Source organism: Ambystoma mexicanum, chromosome 8 (assembly GCF_040938575.1).
Source record: "Ambystoma mexicanum isolate Mex_15411 chromosome 8, UKY_AmexF1_1, whole genome shotgun sequence".
NCBI classification, from domain to species: domain Eukaryota; kingdom Metazoa; phylum Chordata; class Amphibia; order Caudata; family Ambystomatidae; genus Ambystoma; species Ambystoma mexicanum.
The window spans coordinates 1,673,459,277-1,673,475,860 of NC_090929.1; the positions used below are offsets into that span (position 1 = coordinate 1,673,459,277).

Here is a 16,584-nt window from a genome sequence, read left to right on the forward strand (position 1 = left end):
TATGCCCGCAAGAGACCTGGCAACGGACAAAGTCTTAATTGAAGACTATAGGAATTGTATTTCTCCAGCAATGAAATGTCCCAGAGATTGGCTGAGTGGGGGCCCTGTAACTTGGGTAAGCCCTGACCTGTCCCCAAAAATTCAACAACTCGAAAGTGAGTCTCGGGACGTCATAGCCATTGCCCTGGAGGTATCTATTTAGTCATACCTTCTTTTCTTTAATATCTACAGTAGACAATGGAAGGTACTTGAAATTAAGGTTTTGTACTCGCTTGAGAAAATCATTAGCTAGTGGATTCCAGTTTATAAGGAAAAAGGTGAAGTAACGTACCTTGTTATGGGTGGCTTAAATGTCCAGTTTGAACCATAGCTTTGGAGGTAGCCCAATTGAGGCTTAAAATTGTGATAAGTGCATTTAATGGTAGGGACGACAATCCAGCTAGACCCACTTATTGAGGGTTAGCACACTCTAGTTAACAGATTATGTCCTCGTGGCATTACGCTAAAACATATAAAGACATTATTGGGGCTTTACTTTTAATGCTTATTAATTATGAATTGTGCCTTGTGACGTGGCAGTCTTATATTGGTGTAAGGACCAGAATGGAATTGCTATTCATATAAGTCGCAATATCTGTTTGGCTCAATTCATAAACCTTTGGGTTCGCTTTCGTTGTATGTAGAAAAGGAAAATCCCAGCACGACATTCAGGCTTATTTTCATGTGATTCAGATTTAATTTATTTGGCCCTCTTGATAGATGGGGTCATATTAGGAATATTGCTCCACCAGTGAGATTTAGCAGGTTGTGCAAAGAGGTTGATTTCCAGGAAAACCTAAAACGTCTATTAATTAATAGTGAAGCTACTTTTAGTATTCAGAGGTTGTTGTTTAAGCCTCATGTGCATTCTGATGATTCCCTTTTAAGCTGAAGAATTTTGGGCCTGATTACTCAATGGGAGTCTGACTTTGTTGACCTTGGCTTTGGTGTGCTGTCTAATACAGATCCATTCCCTCTTGGTGTCAAATGTGTATTCTATTAAGGTATAGCAGAAGAAATGGAGAGACTATAAAAGGAATATGTGACAAATCTGAGGATGTCGTCTCTTTCCCTGAAGGAGACTTTTCCCATGGGGCCAGGGTGGTGTCCACATTACGATATTCCCCCCTGGAGGTGTTACACAGGGAAGGATCACATGGGAGAGGAAACCCCTTATGGGATTAGGGATGATCCATCCCAGAGAACGGGGTATCATCCTGCTTCACATCAAACCCAAGTCCAACCCTTCTTCCCTATATTTAGAGAAGGTCAACATTCTTTTTTATGCAGTCAGTCAACATAACCTCTCAGATCTGACTAAAATACCTGGGGACACTATTGGGTTTCCATATAAGGATTGTAATAATACTGTGAAGAAGAGGATGCGCGGGAGGATACCGATCACTCCAGAGAACTGGAAAGAACGGTCTAGTCTTCTGCGAAATTTGATTGGTTGAGAATAACCCAACAGGGAAGTATGAGAATTCAAATCCCTGTTTACTGTAACAGAGAGGAAGCGCTATCCTCAGAGGAGGAAAGCCGAGAGGTGCTCGGAACCATGTGATACCATGCATACCATATGCGTGCCTCCCTTACAGAAGGCACGCATATATGCCACGTTTGGGAGCAGATCAGTACGATCATGGGGCAGATGGTCTCCTGTCAGCTGCAGGATTCCCCTGAAATGTGGTTATTGTAGTCATTGTTTTATTTATTTTATTCATGTGGTATAGTTTGAAACTGGGTTCAGGGCTGAGAAAAAGCTGTTGGATATGGCCTCCGTTGTGGCACAGTCGTTGATCGCAAGGGCATGTGGGAGCCAACGGGCGCCTAGCAACCAAGAATGGCTGAACTGCTTGAATAACTGTGAAAAACAGGAAACTCAATATGCATTGACGCTACTCAATATGAGCAGACCTAGGTACCATTTGTGTTACCATAAGGACCTATATGACTCGGGAAGAAGGAGACTTTGAGGGTGAGGTTGAGTAGAATATTGCAAGTACCTTTACCGCAGCTCCTCGGCTGTACTTGTGGTGTTAGCCATGGTGCCATGCTTTTGGGATGTGTTTAGAAGAGGGGTGTGTGGGTGTTGGGGAGAGGAGGGGATATTCAATCTGTGGGAGAACCAACTCTATTTATTGTTCAATGAGAATATGGGGAGAGCATGATTTTACTGACCATTATCACAGTAGCTGTGCTCGTGCTTTCTTTTTTGCTGTGTTTTTTCTTATTCCCTAGAAATGTTTTGTGTTATGATTAAAAAATAATAAAGATTTAAATTAACCCTAGTGGATATATTGCACCCTAGTGTATTGGAACTTTATCCCAGCTGTGTTTTGCAACAGCAACGCTGCCTCCTTAGAGCAGGAGATCAATCCAGCGTAGAATTGCTCGAGCTCTGTGGAGCCACACTCCTCATGTTTATTCTCTCTCTACTTCCTTGATGTTTGACTTGATTACCCCATGTTGTTTGAATTTAATTTTCTCCCTTACTGGGCAAATGAGTAATGAGCACAGATGTGCAGTGGCATGACAGTTCAATTACTATGCGCTCCATCTGTTGCATGTGTTGCCTCGAGATGACAAAGCCCGTCTTTCGTTGCAGGCAGGAGCGTTGCGTTCCGGGGAGAGCGGGGCAACGATGAACCGGCCATCGAGATGATTAAAGTGTCTCACTTGAAGTAAGTGTGCCTGGCAGCAGCCATGTGATGGCCATGACCTTGCATAACCAGTTTTGATGAATGTCAGAATGCCATAGCGGCTTGAAGCTGCAAAGCTTCTTAGTGGAATGGGCCTGACCTTCTCTGCCTCACTCTGCATGAGATTTCAATCTGGCGTTGACTATTGGGCTGTGTTGAGGGTAGTGGCCCCTTAAACCCTTTCAATGTAAAAGTTTATGATCAGGGCACTTGTCACAGAATTGGAACAAAACCACCTCTAGCTTCTCTCAGTGGATATATGGCTAATGCAATGTTTAGTTGCTAGCCCTGGTCCCAGCCCTAGTTTGTCATGCACGCTTTAAAGAAGTATACCAATAGAGTTCCTTCCAAGCCGCCAACTCCCATCTCCCTTTCCCCTCTGGATCTTTTATTGCAGGAGTCCAAGGCTTGCACATCGATTTCAAACTACTCTTCAACCCACCAAAGCATGGTTGGTGTGCAAGTGGTGGTCAGCTTTGGGACATTTTGTACTACAGTCAGATTTCAGCCCCCGAAGTAGGTAACTAAACAGTGTGGACTGTACAAAATAAGTGCTGTCCATTAATGATATATTAACTGAGTATTTAGGCATGTATATCTGTGAGAAGTAGGGGTGTACCAAACTCTGGTTTCGAACAGGCACTCGGCTGAAGTAAGGCTATTTGCCTTTGGCTAAATACTTCCTTGCTATTCAGCTGCAACGGAATGCTTGGCAGGAGTGTAGAAGAGCTAAATAGTTAGTGACTGACCACTGACTGGCCTGTGCACGGGTAAGTTGCTCCCCACACCTGCTGGCCTTCGCCCCGTGCATTTCAAATTTGTTATACTGGTGCTTGGTTCCACATATCTGTTTTCCCTTGTTGGCCTGGTTTCTCTCCCTAGTCCCGCCTCCCCTGCCCCGATTGAAGGACAGTTCCCTTACTTGGGCGGCTCCTATTCCCTGTGCCCCTGTTCGCCCGTGGATGCCTGCCTACCGACTTCTTCACATGAATCCAGGTATGGTGGTAAGGGTGGGGCACACAGCGATTACTGTGTTCCAGAAAACCCTGCAACTTACAATTACCCTCTAGCTGCTGCTCAAACTTTTATTATTACAGCTAGGCCCTCAAGGTCTGCATATGTTTTAAATCTAGGTGTTAGATTCTAGTACTGTATAGGTTTTGAATCTAGGTGTTTCTTCCAGCACTACCTATTTGGAAATTGGGCTGCCTATCTTCTGAACCCTACCGACCTTTCAAACCGGCATCTCTTACACCTTCTCCAGTCCTTACTTTTCTTTCTAAGCACCTTCCATCCAGCAGCTCCCCCTTTTCAAATCCTCTGGTAGCATCCTCCATCATGCCTACCAATTCCCAGAATAGAGCAGCACAGTGTTGCTCCCAAAAACACTTTTCCTTCCCCTGCCCCCCTCACTGACTCTCCCTTTTTTCTCCTTCACCCACTCCAGACACACCCATCAAGCACAGCCATCTCCTCCCTCCATCCAAACCTATCCAGTTCTTCTGCATTCACCTCCCCCTTTTCCCCTCTCCTGTCCTCTCTTCACAGACTCATCCTCGCCCACCCCTCTCCCAGCTCCACCCATCACTCCCATTTCCTCCCTTTTCATCCCCACCCACCTCCATCACTCCTATTTTCTTTCCATAAGCCTAGCTCGTGCCAACGTGGCAAAAACACGTATTTCAACAGACTGTCCTACACTCACACACACATCTGGCTCCCAGACACCTCCCTAAAGACAGGGGCCAATCTCACTGCAAGACATCCCTGCCTCCCTTTCCACCTCTACCCCCTTCCAGACCCCTCCCTGCCACCCCCTCATTTATGTCCCACACCACCCTACTCCCAACCGAGTCCACCCTCTCTTTGAACCCGTCAAACAAACTCTCCTTCTCTTGCCCCACCTCAACCCTCCAAACCCCCTTCCAAACCCCTACTCTCTTCGTTTCACTCCTCTCCCTTCTCTCTCCCTTCCCCAAATACATCCTGCTCTCCCTCCACTTTCCCAAGCACTCCCTTTCTCACCCCTCTCCTTTAGACCTCAACCCCTCCCTCCACCTACCTCTCCCCTAAGGACCCTTCCTTCACAAGCACTCATCCTCATTAGCTCCAGACCCCACCCTCATCCCTCTCCCCTATTTGCAATTCTTCTTCCAGCCCAATCTGCACACCTCCTCCGACCTACTTCCTTCTTCTAGGACTCCTCGCCCAGAAGCTCCTGCCGCTTGCCCTCATCCCCACCCCCACCACTTGCAAAACCTCTTCTCTGCACCCAACACCTCTCTTGCATCCTAATCGACGCCAGATCCATCGCCAAAAAGACATACATAGCATCTTCGACCTTATCACCAATGAAAATCCAGACATCCTCTTCATAACTGAAACCTGGTTCTCTGATGACTTTAAACCCATCGCACATGAGCCCCCCCCCCCGGCTATTCCCTAATTGTGCCCAATAGACCCAGCAGAGCGTGGGACTAGCCATCCTCTTTAAACAACACCTTACAGTCCTTTACACTGAGAAACAACCCTGCAACTCTGACTGAAAATCTCTACTAGTCAAATTCCAACTCCCCCCTCCCTCCATCACCCTCAGCTTCCTTCTCCTCTACAGACCCTCTGACTGCAAGAGAAATCTTGCAGACTCCCTCAGTGACTCGCTTTCAGCTATACTCATTCCACACCCCTCCCTCACCTTGCTAGGGGACGTCAACATCTAGTTTTATATCCCCTCCAACCCTATGGCCCTTCCATTCATTGATAACTTGATAACATGGAGGCACTCAACATGCCCCAACTGATATCAAACTCCACACACATAGCAGGACACACCTTAGATACTTAATTCAGCTCTACTGACTCAATCATGACCATGCCTCCTGTCCACTTACTTGGACCGGTCGCTCAGTCATTTTCTTCAATATAACAACCCCCCCCACCATCCAACCCTCCCATTCCCCTCCCTAGCCTGCACTATACGACTTTGGAACAAGGTCATCATAAACCCTCTCCTGGCAAACTGGCTGAAATGCTCCCTCCCTATCCTATTTCGACCAATGGCTCTCCAACACCCTCATCCCCTTATCCCCCATGAGATCTGCCAACCATAGAACTGGCCCCACCCCCAAAATGGTTCACCTCCTCCGTCAAATCGCTCAAACCCCTCAGACACTACCTGGAGCGATCTTAGCTGGCAAACCCCACACCCCAGAACAGAGACATCTATGCCGGACAGCTCAGAGCATATATAATGGAACTCCGGAAAGCCATAAGATCCTTCTATGGGAACTCAGTAGCCAACTCTCATAATCCCAGCAGAAAACTCCACAGGATCATCACAGAATTCACAACTGCAAGCTGTTCCTCCCCATCTCCCAAACACTCTGCGGTGCCCTTTCAGGCCACTTTATCAACAGTGCCATTGACCAACACCACTCTATCACCACCGGATTAGCAGCATTTGCCCCCACCCTCTAACACACCCGATCATCTCATCCTTAACAGTCATATCCCACCCAGAGTTCCTGAAACTCCTATCCAACCACCGCCCCTCTGAATCCCCTGATGACCCATCTCCCAAAAGACCATTCTATCTTCAATCTGCGCTGGCGGCATTACGAGAGGCATTATCAACCAATTACTGAATTCAGGCATCTTTCTCGCTGCACTCAAAACCTCTCATGCCAAGCCCCTTGTAAAAAAGCTCACCCTCTGCCCACTCCTTCCAGCTCACTGCCGTCCAATCTGAAACACCTGTTTCATAGGGAAACTCCTACACTCAGCTCTCACTATTCATGGAATCCAACTCCCTATTTGACCCTGCCCAGACTGGCTTCAGACCACTCTGAGGAACAGAAATGGCCCTTGTTTCTATCTGGGTTGACATGAAATGGATGGCTGACTCTGAAGGCTGTGCTGCACTCACCCTTCTGGATACCATAGACCATCCCATCTTCTCTGAGAGACTCCACTCTCTAGGCATCAGGGACTCTGCACTTAGATGGATCTCCTCCTTCCTCTCAAACCACTCCCAAGTCACAATCCTCCCGCTCTTATCCTCCCTCCCGCCCTGTCGCCTAAGGGGTCCCACAGGGAGCCTCCGTATCTACCCTCCACGTCATTCTTTACCTAAGGCCCCTCCCAGCCCTCATCCGCTCTCATGGCCTAATCTGCTAAAACTATGCTGATGACACTCGGATCATCTTTAAGATTCCCAAGACCAAGGACTCCCCACACCCAGACCTCTCCTCTTTCCTCTCTTCAATCGACCAGTGGATGGTGGCCATCCCCCTCCTCAACCCAGGTATAACAGTAATCATGATCTGCAGTAAAATCTCTCTTCCCTCAACCCACACCCTGGTGGCCTCCCTAGGAACAGCGCCTGTTGCATCTGACTCAGTGAAAAACCTGGGATGGACCTTGGGTTCAGATCTAACTCTCTCACCATATCAACACTTTATCCAAAACCTGTAATTTCCACCTTTGCACCCTCAGACGGATCTTCTCCTGCCTCTCATAGCCTCACAGAATCGCTGCAATCCTTGCCATCACCATTTCCTGACTAGACTACGCAAACTCCCTTCATCTAGGTGCCCCCGCGTACCGCCTCAGAAAACTCCAGCGGATCCCAAACTCTGCTGCCAGGCTCCTACTTGCCCTCTCTCCCAGATAGCACATTACACATGCCCTCAGAGTACTCCAGTCGCTTCCCATCAGCCAACGGGCAACTTTCAAAGTCATGTGTATCACACTCTGTGCCCTCCACAAGCCAAGCTCCAAATTCCTGCAACTCAAACTCACACGGTGCCAACCCACTAGAAACCTCAGATCAGGCTCTGTACTTCTCGTCAGCCCCCTTAAAATACTCCAGAATTTTAGGATCCTCTTCTTCCACCCAAACTCCAGCCCTTTGGAACTGCCTCCCACTTAGATTTTGCTGCATCAGGTCTACCTGTCCTTCAGGATGGCCCTCAAACCCTGGCTATTCCCCTCCACCACCTGAAGATTTGCCCTTTTTCATGCCCACTACCAACTCCAGGACCTGAACATTTTGTGGCCCTGATCTACTTTTCCAGAGCCAAGGTACAGTATTATCTTGGAGGTGAATGTGTTAATGTACCCAATGCATTGAATCCAGGTGAAAGTAGTTTGTAAAGAATGTTTATATTTAAATAGGCTGTGTATTGAATCAATGTGAATACAGACTTGTAGCTTATGTCTTAATTCTAGGTGAATGCTTAATGTTGCCAAGGTATCTAATCTCGGAGAATGTATACTGTAGCCAATGTATTGAGCCAGGTGAATGTAGCTCTTAGCCAATTTACTGAATCAAAGTGAAGGTTGAACGTAGAAAATTAGACAATTAGATTGGGATGAACGTTCGGAACAGAACTATTTGTTGAGTATAGCCAATATATTTAAACTTGCTGCACTCCATGCTTATGGAAGTTTAGCCGCAGGCACTGCCGCATTCCTGCACGCTTTCTCTCCCCTCACACCAGACTAAAACACAAACACAACATCTCTGTCATCAGAATGCAGCTAGTTCCCTTCGCTGTGGTTGCAGCACGGTGGGCTGCTCAGGGCATGTAAGAAGCAGTGGGAGGAATTCCCAGTGGAGCCTGAGGGGGATAAAATGCTGGCGTACATCTAGGGTGAGGGCACTGCTCATCACTGGCTGTTGTAAAGGGGCATAGTATCAAAAGTATGACACTGACACAACAGTTACACGTTTCAAAATCTTTATTAAATTCTTGGGGTTTGGAAAAACTCCTACTTTGCCCTATAGCTCGGATAGTAGTAGTCTCTACCATTAGATAATAAAGACAATACAGTCCTAGTCAGTCTGTGAACTCAAAATGGCCTATACTAACAAAACCTAATGCCTGCCCTATCGCTTATACAAAAAGTTGTTAAGGGGAATGTGTATGCAAAGGAAAGTCAGTGTTATAACATAAAGGATCAAGGCGGCTGTGTCGGCTCTCCACCCCACGTTTAACAGCACAGAGTTAGGCGGCCCCCGTAAACAGGATGACACACTCTGACTCAGGTTATCAAAAAAAGGCAGTTGAAAACATGGGTCGAGGCCCGCTTGGCCTTCCACGTTAAAGTCACTAATTCTAGCTTTCCACAAGTTCTATCAAATTTCAACAAAAGTTCACGTAGGTCTCCCTCTGTCATTGTATGGGAGGCATGGTATCGAAGTATAGACAGACACAATTGATCACTGTTCAATGCTGTTTGATAAACTGTATAATGGGTGAGATAAACACGTATCTAAATCTAAGATGGGAGAAAGCTACAACCATCAAATAATAATACAGATCAAGTGGAGTCTAGTCAACTAAAAAGGGCCAATACTAAAAAAAACGATTGCCAATCCTTACTAATATGCTACCAAAATAGTTTGGGATAACGTTCACAAGAAAAGTGTTCACAAAATGATAAGTCAGAATGGTATAGGTGGGGTCTCTCTTCCCCACGTTTTTAGCACGAGAGAAGGTGGGACTCCTGAACACAGCACACTCCTGCGCTTCTCCAGCACGAGGCTACAGTTCTTTGGGAACAATATCAGGACCTTCTGCGACCAAGTCTCTTTCACACAGTCTCTTGCCTCAAAGGGCCTGATGTGTCATAAACAACAAAACAAAAGTTCCTTTCAGTAATCTTTTCAATTGGGTGATTACTCTTCACCCCTGTTTCCCCCTCAACCGGGCTCCGATCCTTCTTTCACTGTGGACATCCCTCGGTCAGGTTCACTCTTGTCAACACAATGTTCGCAGGGTTATTATTGTTCACCCCGATTCGTAGGCATCCCTCAGTCGGGTTCACATTTGCCAAATACTTAGTCCACTTTGCTTTAACACAATGCAAGATTCACTTCCCTTAGCTTTCCTCTTTACAATGTGTCAAAGACTTTTGTTTGTACAAGGGGTTTGACTTGACCCTTGTATGTCCACTTTGACACCTCACGCCGGCCTCTCCTAGGGCCTCTTGATATTTGTAGATTCAACAAAGGGGGCCAGCCAGAGTCCTTTGAATGAGCGCCCTCGTGGCGTCTGACCACTCTGCAGCTGGCCCTTCACTGGGTTTTCTTAAATGTTCAATCACACATAAGTTATTTATTCCACTAAGATTGCCGTTTGCGACCTTTGGCTCAATACAGTCCGGTTTACTATTGGCTCTCTACGACTCACCGGCTGTGCTGAACTCGTTGGCGTTTCTTGCCTCTGGAGTCAAGGACAGTACCACGGTAGCAAGCGCGTCTCCCCGCCTGGGCTATCGGCACAGGAGGGCCCCATTCACCGTTGACACCTGTCACACCACACACCCTCTGTAGTTCCCAGTCTTATGATTTCTTTCACAGAGGCTTCGCAGATCTGGGTTGAAAAAGCCAAGGGCACTTCCCTCCTTGTCGTCCTTTCAGGTCACGCCGCCATTCTCCTCCATCTGAAATGCCGTCCTGGAATAGCTGCTTCCTCGTGCGTTTGGCCTTCATCAAAGTGTGCTTTTGTGCTCTGCCTTTTATCCCTGTGGGGAAGGGAACGGGCCATCAAGTGTGTGTAGTTATTGCTAATTGCCTGACTCTGCCTGACCCTTGTGTTGGGACATGTCAGGTAAACGGCTCTGGTGTTAGTCTGTTGTCTTTCACGGTATAAGAAAATATTCGCGTCGGAAAAGGAGAGGGGTAGAGCTTCTAAATATCCTACAGAGTATGATGGGAAAATGGTGTTGCACGGAAGGGGGTACCACGTCTCAACCTTTGGTGTCCCACTTCCACTCCCCGAAGACCCCTCATCCAGGTGATCCTCCCCCACTGGTGCAGCCCGGGGAACTGGATCCAATAGCGATGGCTGTGTCCTGGTCACCTGGATGACAGATCTCCGGGGACTAGCAGGTGAGACACCTTCAGGTTTCTCACAGTCGGGCCCCGACCTCTCAAGGCATCATTCGTTAGGGGTTCCCTTCACCTATCTTATTTCATATTCCAGTTCTCCCTCAGTCGGGTTCAGACCTTTCACTGACATCGAGGACTTTCTGTGCAAGGTTTTCACAATAGACCTCTGCAGGTCCATTTCAGCTTTCACTACAGCTCCCCCTTTATTTGCCCCAGTGTCTGTCTTGTTAGTTCCATACCACAAGCACACAATTTCAAAGACATCTTTCTCTTAAACCATTCACCTTTTCACTTTACCTTTCGCCAGGGTTTCTCTGGACCATTGCTCAGAGTTTGTGCACTTTGCTGCTTTATAACAAGACATCAAATATTTTGCTGAGACTTTCGAGTGGGCTTCCTCCTTTCACCAGACCACTCTGCTACTCTGGATCACTGGTTTCACAGTTATCGGCAACTTGAAAATTCTTCACTGGTTTACCTTCTTTCGTGTCTCATCAGCATGTGCGCAACCTTCAATTGTGAGATACTTTTGCAGCTTCAATCTTTCCTTGAAACAAACCAGCCTTTCATGTCTTTCACTGACTCACCGGTTGTGTGCATTCCCTTCTTGTTTCTGCTGCTTTTATCCACGAGTCAAGGTTAATACCACAGGCTTGGCCTCGCCTCCCCAACTTTGTCGTTCACCAGGGAGGGTCGCTGGCATCCTTGAAACACAATGCAGGTTTCTTCTTGTCTGCGATTTGGCTTTCTCTTTGTTTCCTTCACGGCTTCCCAGAGTCAACGACCTCTGGCAGGGAACTTCAGGATTTTTCTACCCTTTGCTCTAGTTCCTCAGTCTGTAGTACTGCTCCAGTGGGTTTGCTTTCGCCCCAGAAGATCTGCGCCTTCTTGTGTTCTGTCTTGCTCAGAGTGTATCTCTATGTTCTGCCTTTTATCCATTTGGGGAGAGCTAAAGGGTATTGGATGTAGGTGATTAAAGTCAAGTGCCTGACTTTGCCTGACCTGATCAGCGGGACATGTCCAATAAGATGTGTTAGCCTTTTTACCCTCAATCGCCCTTTTCCTCTGCCCAGTGTTTGTGTAGAAAGGGGGGAGGGGAGTTGGGACGTTGGAGAATCCTATAGGATGGGGTATGGGTACGGGAAAAGGGGGAATACCGCGCCTCATGGGTTGCCTCATCCCCACTCCCTGAAGACCCCCCACCCAGGTGATCCTCCCGCACTGGTCCACCTCCAGAGTCGGGATCCAAAGGTGATGGCCGTGCCCTGGCCACCTGAGATAGATCCCCGGGGACTAGTAAGTGAGCCACCCTTTGGTTTCTCACATTGTCTTTTATTTCTCGAATACTCAAAAGTCGCCAGGTGGCTCCCCAGTCCAATGCGCATGCTAAGTGGGCGAGGGACCTACAGGTTGATCTCACGGATGACCATTGGGAGGAAATGTGTGAGCAGACATGCACAGTGTCCTTCAACTGGAAATTCCAGCTGCTGCAATTGAAGGTTCTGCAACCCTACCACTACACCCCAAATAAGCTGCGATTATTTTCTGGGGACGGGATGGGTGAATGTCACAGATGTTCTGCCACTGGGGCTAATTATCTGCATATGACGTGGGGCTGTCCACTACTGGGGTCATTCCGGAAGGATGTTTGCCGGCGGTTGTCAGATATGGCGGGCAGAAGTATTGACCCCACACCCATGCATTGCCTGTTTCATGTTTTCAAACCTGCACTGGCCCACATGGGTACATTTGTAAGTTTGAGTCTTGTCTTAGCCAAGAGATGCATATTGTGAAGGTGGATGACTGCTAGATTTCCCTCAGCCAACCAGTGGTTGCGAGATGTAGTGTGGGCCAACAATATGGAGGAACAATGGGCAAATATGCAACCTGCGCAATCTCACCCGAGAGACATTTGGGGACCACTCAAAGCATACTTATCGCATGTCTCTCCTGCCCCGCAGACCTCTAGTGACTCTTGAATTGTGCTGCCCTCAATGGCTGATGCTGCTGTGTTCATGTTGTTGTTTGTAGTGAGTCCCCCCTCTGCTCCAACAGTCACCCTTTTGAGGTGCCAAGTACTGTTGCCAATGATGTGTCTTGCTGTTATCCTTTTGCTCCGATGTAACGTGCCAAGTATGCTAATAAAGAAATGGTTAAAACAAATTGTTTTTAAATGCAACTCGTTACTACAAGAAATTCGGCCTAGCTGGACACAGCACATGTATTGTACTCGCACAGTCTCCTGACAACCTCTCAGCACCCATCCACATGCCTGACCATCATGGGTAGCTTACGGGGGCACGTCCATCCCACCTACTCCCTACCATGGCCAAATGTGCACACACACACACATTCTCACCCTTTTTCTGACTATTTTCTCATACCTTGGACACCACAACAGGGTTCCAAATTTAGATTCGATGAGCGGGAGCTAAACCCAGCTCCTGGGTGTCGGGTATCCGCCTGTAAACAGGAACTGCCTCAGGGGAACCAGGAGCTACCAGGGGTGCTCCTTAACATTTTGCCTGGATCATTGTGTTTAAATGTGTATTAGATAAAGTGTAATACTTCCCAACATGAAGGTTCCTCCTGCTGATTTATTGTGTCAATCCAAGGAACCATCCTTTTCATGAAACCTTTTGCCTAAAGGCCAGTGAGTCTTGAGGGTAATCGGGGAGCTGGTCTGCCTTGAGCACCCACCATCCTAGACCGATATCCATACCTCCTGCCTGACACTGAACAGCACTGAGATCATACCAGCATTTGCTGTGCTCAGAATGTGCACATCCTGTGTAGGGAAATGAAACGTGGCACATGAATATTGACACTCCTTTTCTACCCATAGCCTGAAATGGAGGCCTGCGAGGGGCTGCAGGGACAGCAGGCCTCCATTTCTGCCTTTTCATTGGCAGTGGACTCCCATTCCCTCACGCAGTAGCGCTGGCACGTGGGCGCTGAATAAAGATGTGGAGAAATAAAAGAAACATGGCAAGACCCCTTCGAAAGAGTGCTTCATTTTATCCTATTAGGTGTTTATTCTGAGTGGAAACTAAGTTATTAAAAAAGCAACCATTTAGCTGCTTTTTTTGTCCTCAGCCAATTTCTTCAGGAACTATTCCTCAGAATACTAAACAGGGTGTTCGGTTCCACACTAGTCTGACGAAAGGAGCTGCTGGTCCAGGGTATCTCTGCATTGATGCGTATGAAGGTGCCCGGTGAGACGTACTGCAATCCATTGCTCAGCGGCCCCCTCATAGGTGGGATGATCCAACCCTCAAACCTGATCCATAGGGCAGGGGCTCCCATTGTGTGTGTGTCCATGCTGAGCGCCCCCTCACAGGTGGGATGATCCAACCCTCAAACCTGATCCATAGAGCAGGGGCTCCCATTGTGTGTGTCCATGCTCAGCGGCCCCCTCATAGGTGGGATGATCCAACCCTCAAACCTGATCCATAGGGCAGGGGCTCCCATTGTGTGTGTCCATGCTGAGCGCCCCCTCACAAGTGGGATGATCCAACCCTCAAACCTGATCCATAGAGCAGGGGCTCCCATTGTGTGTGTCCATGCTCAGCGGCCCCCTTATAGGTGGGATGATCCAACCCTCAAACCTGATCCATAGAGCAGGGGCTCCCATTGTGTGTGTCCATGCTCAGCGGCCCCCTCATAGGTGGGATGATCCAACCCTCAAACCTGATCCATAGGGCAGGGGCTCCCATTGTGTGTGTCCATGCTGAGCACCCCCCTCAGAGGTGGGATGATCCAACCCTCAAACCTGATCCATAGGGCAGGTGCTCCCATTGTGTGTGTCCATGCTGAGCGCCACCTCACAGGTGGGATGATCCAACCCTCAAACCTGATCCATAGGGCAGGGGCTCCCATTGTGTGTCCATGCTGAGCATTGGCTCTTCTCAAGCCCACCTTTTGGTTCTCACACTCTACATCGAAGCCCACTGATGGATTAAAAGTGCCAAAACTGCTGGCATTGATGGATTACTCACCAGATAGATTCAAGTAGTAGCTTTGCTAGTGCAACATGAAACAAAACTAGATTTACTGAGTTTGAACAAAAGAACATTTTTGATTTAAATAAACAGTTTAAAGTCTATGATGGCGCAAAGGGGTTTACAAGTGGTAGAACATCTGCGAGACGTTGCGCAATGGCAGATTGCTGCTAGATTTGCAACAATGACAGAATACTTGGAGACCTAGGATGACAGACAACCAGGTGGAGGACTCGTTGTAAACCAACCAATATTCTGCTGAGTTTGGTGATGCTGTTTCTCTTGCTAATATTGGATCTCTGTGGTAATATGGAAAACATCCATGGTCGTCTTCGTTTTGTATTTCTGGTTTTGTTTCTGTATGCCTAAATGCATATTTTTGGTGTCATTGGCCTCCACACTCTTGCTACTCCATTCCACTGATCCCGTTATGCAGGCCTGTCATGTCCTGGTGCAAGGTGGGGAGGGCGGGTTGCCTTGACCCACTGCTTGTTAATGAAGCCCACGTGCCCTCCTTTCTCCTCAACTTCTTTTGTAGCAATACACCCTGAAAGGTCAGAATAACAAACACAGAAAAATATGTATGCCGTTCTCTATAGCACTATATACATTGGGGGCCTAAGGAGTGTGGTGTAGAACAGAAAATGAAATGTGTGAATGGAAGTTAGTCTTAGCTAGGTGTGGCCACAGAAGGTTGGCTTGACTTCTCTGTTCTGGGTCTGATGTTGGTCGCATAGTTGGTTTTTAGAGAGTATTGTTTTTTCTGCAATAGATAGCCGTGAGACCAAGGGACATGTAGATGGGCTGAAAGAAAGACTACTTCCAAGCCCTTCAGTAATGCAGGAAGACGGACTGTGCTCCAACCGGCGGAAAACCAGACTTGCTATGCAAGTATTAGCGCTGTGCATATGGCGGGTTCCTGCTGTGCATTAACAGATGGCCACTAGCTTATCTTGTTGTACCCTACCATGGTGTACAGGGAGTTACTGAGATGTCAGCCAAATCCCATCAAAATGAGGCAGCAGAGCAGCAAAGCTTAGTCTCACCAGTGCTGTGAGAGTGGTCTAGAGCTTCGACGAGTCCACACAGAAAAACATCACTAATTCAAGTTAGACCGGTGCGTAAAATAATATACAATGAATAAATTACACAATAGGCAAGTTAAACCTCTAGTCAAATATTTTCACACACTTACTATAAAGCAAATATATAGATTCAGTCTTGGGAGAAAAAAGAAAGCATATACGTCAGCATATACTTCAATACTTCAATTGTTTCGGGAGGATAGCTCAACGGCAACGTGCTCGCCTTGGAAGCAAGAGGACACGGAGCACCACAGGTTCGATCCCAAGGTCCGCACTTAGAAACCTCTGGGTATTAAGCGCGTTATAAATAACCTATCATATCATATAACCAGTGAAACACAGGTAAGCACTTATATGCATGACATTCAGTAGAGACACTTGGAATAACCACAGAATATATCCCCTAACACTGGATTAGTCCAACCCTAAGATGCTTTGGGGCCTTGTGCCCTAAAGTCACTGGTTCCAAAGTTATACTTCACGGTCAGGTTTATAAAAAGATTTATATAACGCCAGGGATTACGATTAAAAAGGTAAGTTAAATTCAGGTAAGTAAACTACCTTAATCCCAGTCACTAGGGTGGGTAGGCCAAGGAAGGATCTTTTACCTGGCCTTCACTGACCAAAGCCCGGAAAGAGTCGTTAGAGGACATGAACTTACACCCATGTATGCTATGCAGAGCAAGGGCGGGCAGGTATGTTAACTTAACTCCGGACTCCGATTCCCCCAGAGACCGCTGCAGAGGTTTTAGAAATCTGTTGGGACACAGTCTTCTGAGCTTGGTCTGGTTGAGGAAAGCCCTGGGGTCATGGGCGCAGAGGTCACTTTCAGTTTTGGTCAGTCGCTGTGCTTAGAAATC

At 47.4% G+C, this 16,584-nt stretch overlaps 1 protein-coding gene across 1 annotated transcript in view; it reads left to right on the forward strand.

Moving 5' to 3' along the window:
- Positions 1–16,584, forward strand: part of WDR11 (WD repeat domain 11) — a 1,001,187-nt gene that overhangs the window by 459,023 nt on the left and 525,580 nt on the right. Inside the window, exon 13 of the mRNA XM_069611952.1 lies at positions 2,648–2,723. Coding sequence (XP_069468053.1) covers positions 2,648–2,723 — 76 coding nt within the window. The remainder of the gene's footprint in view (positions 1–2,647; positions 2,724–16,584) is intronic.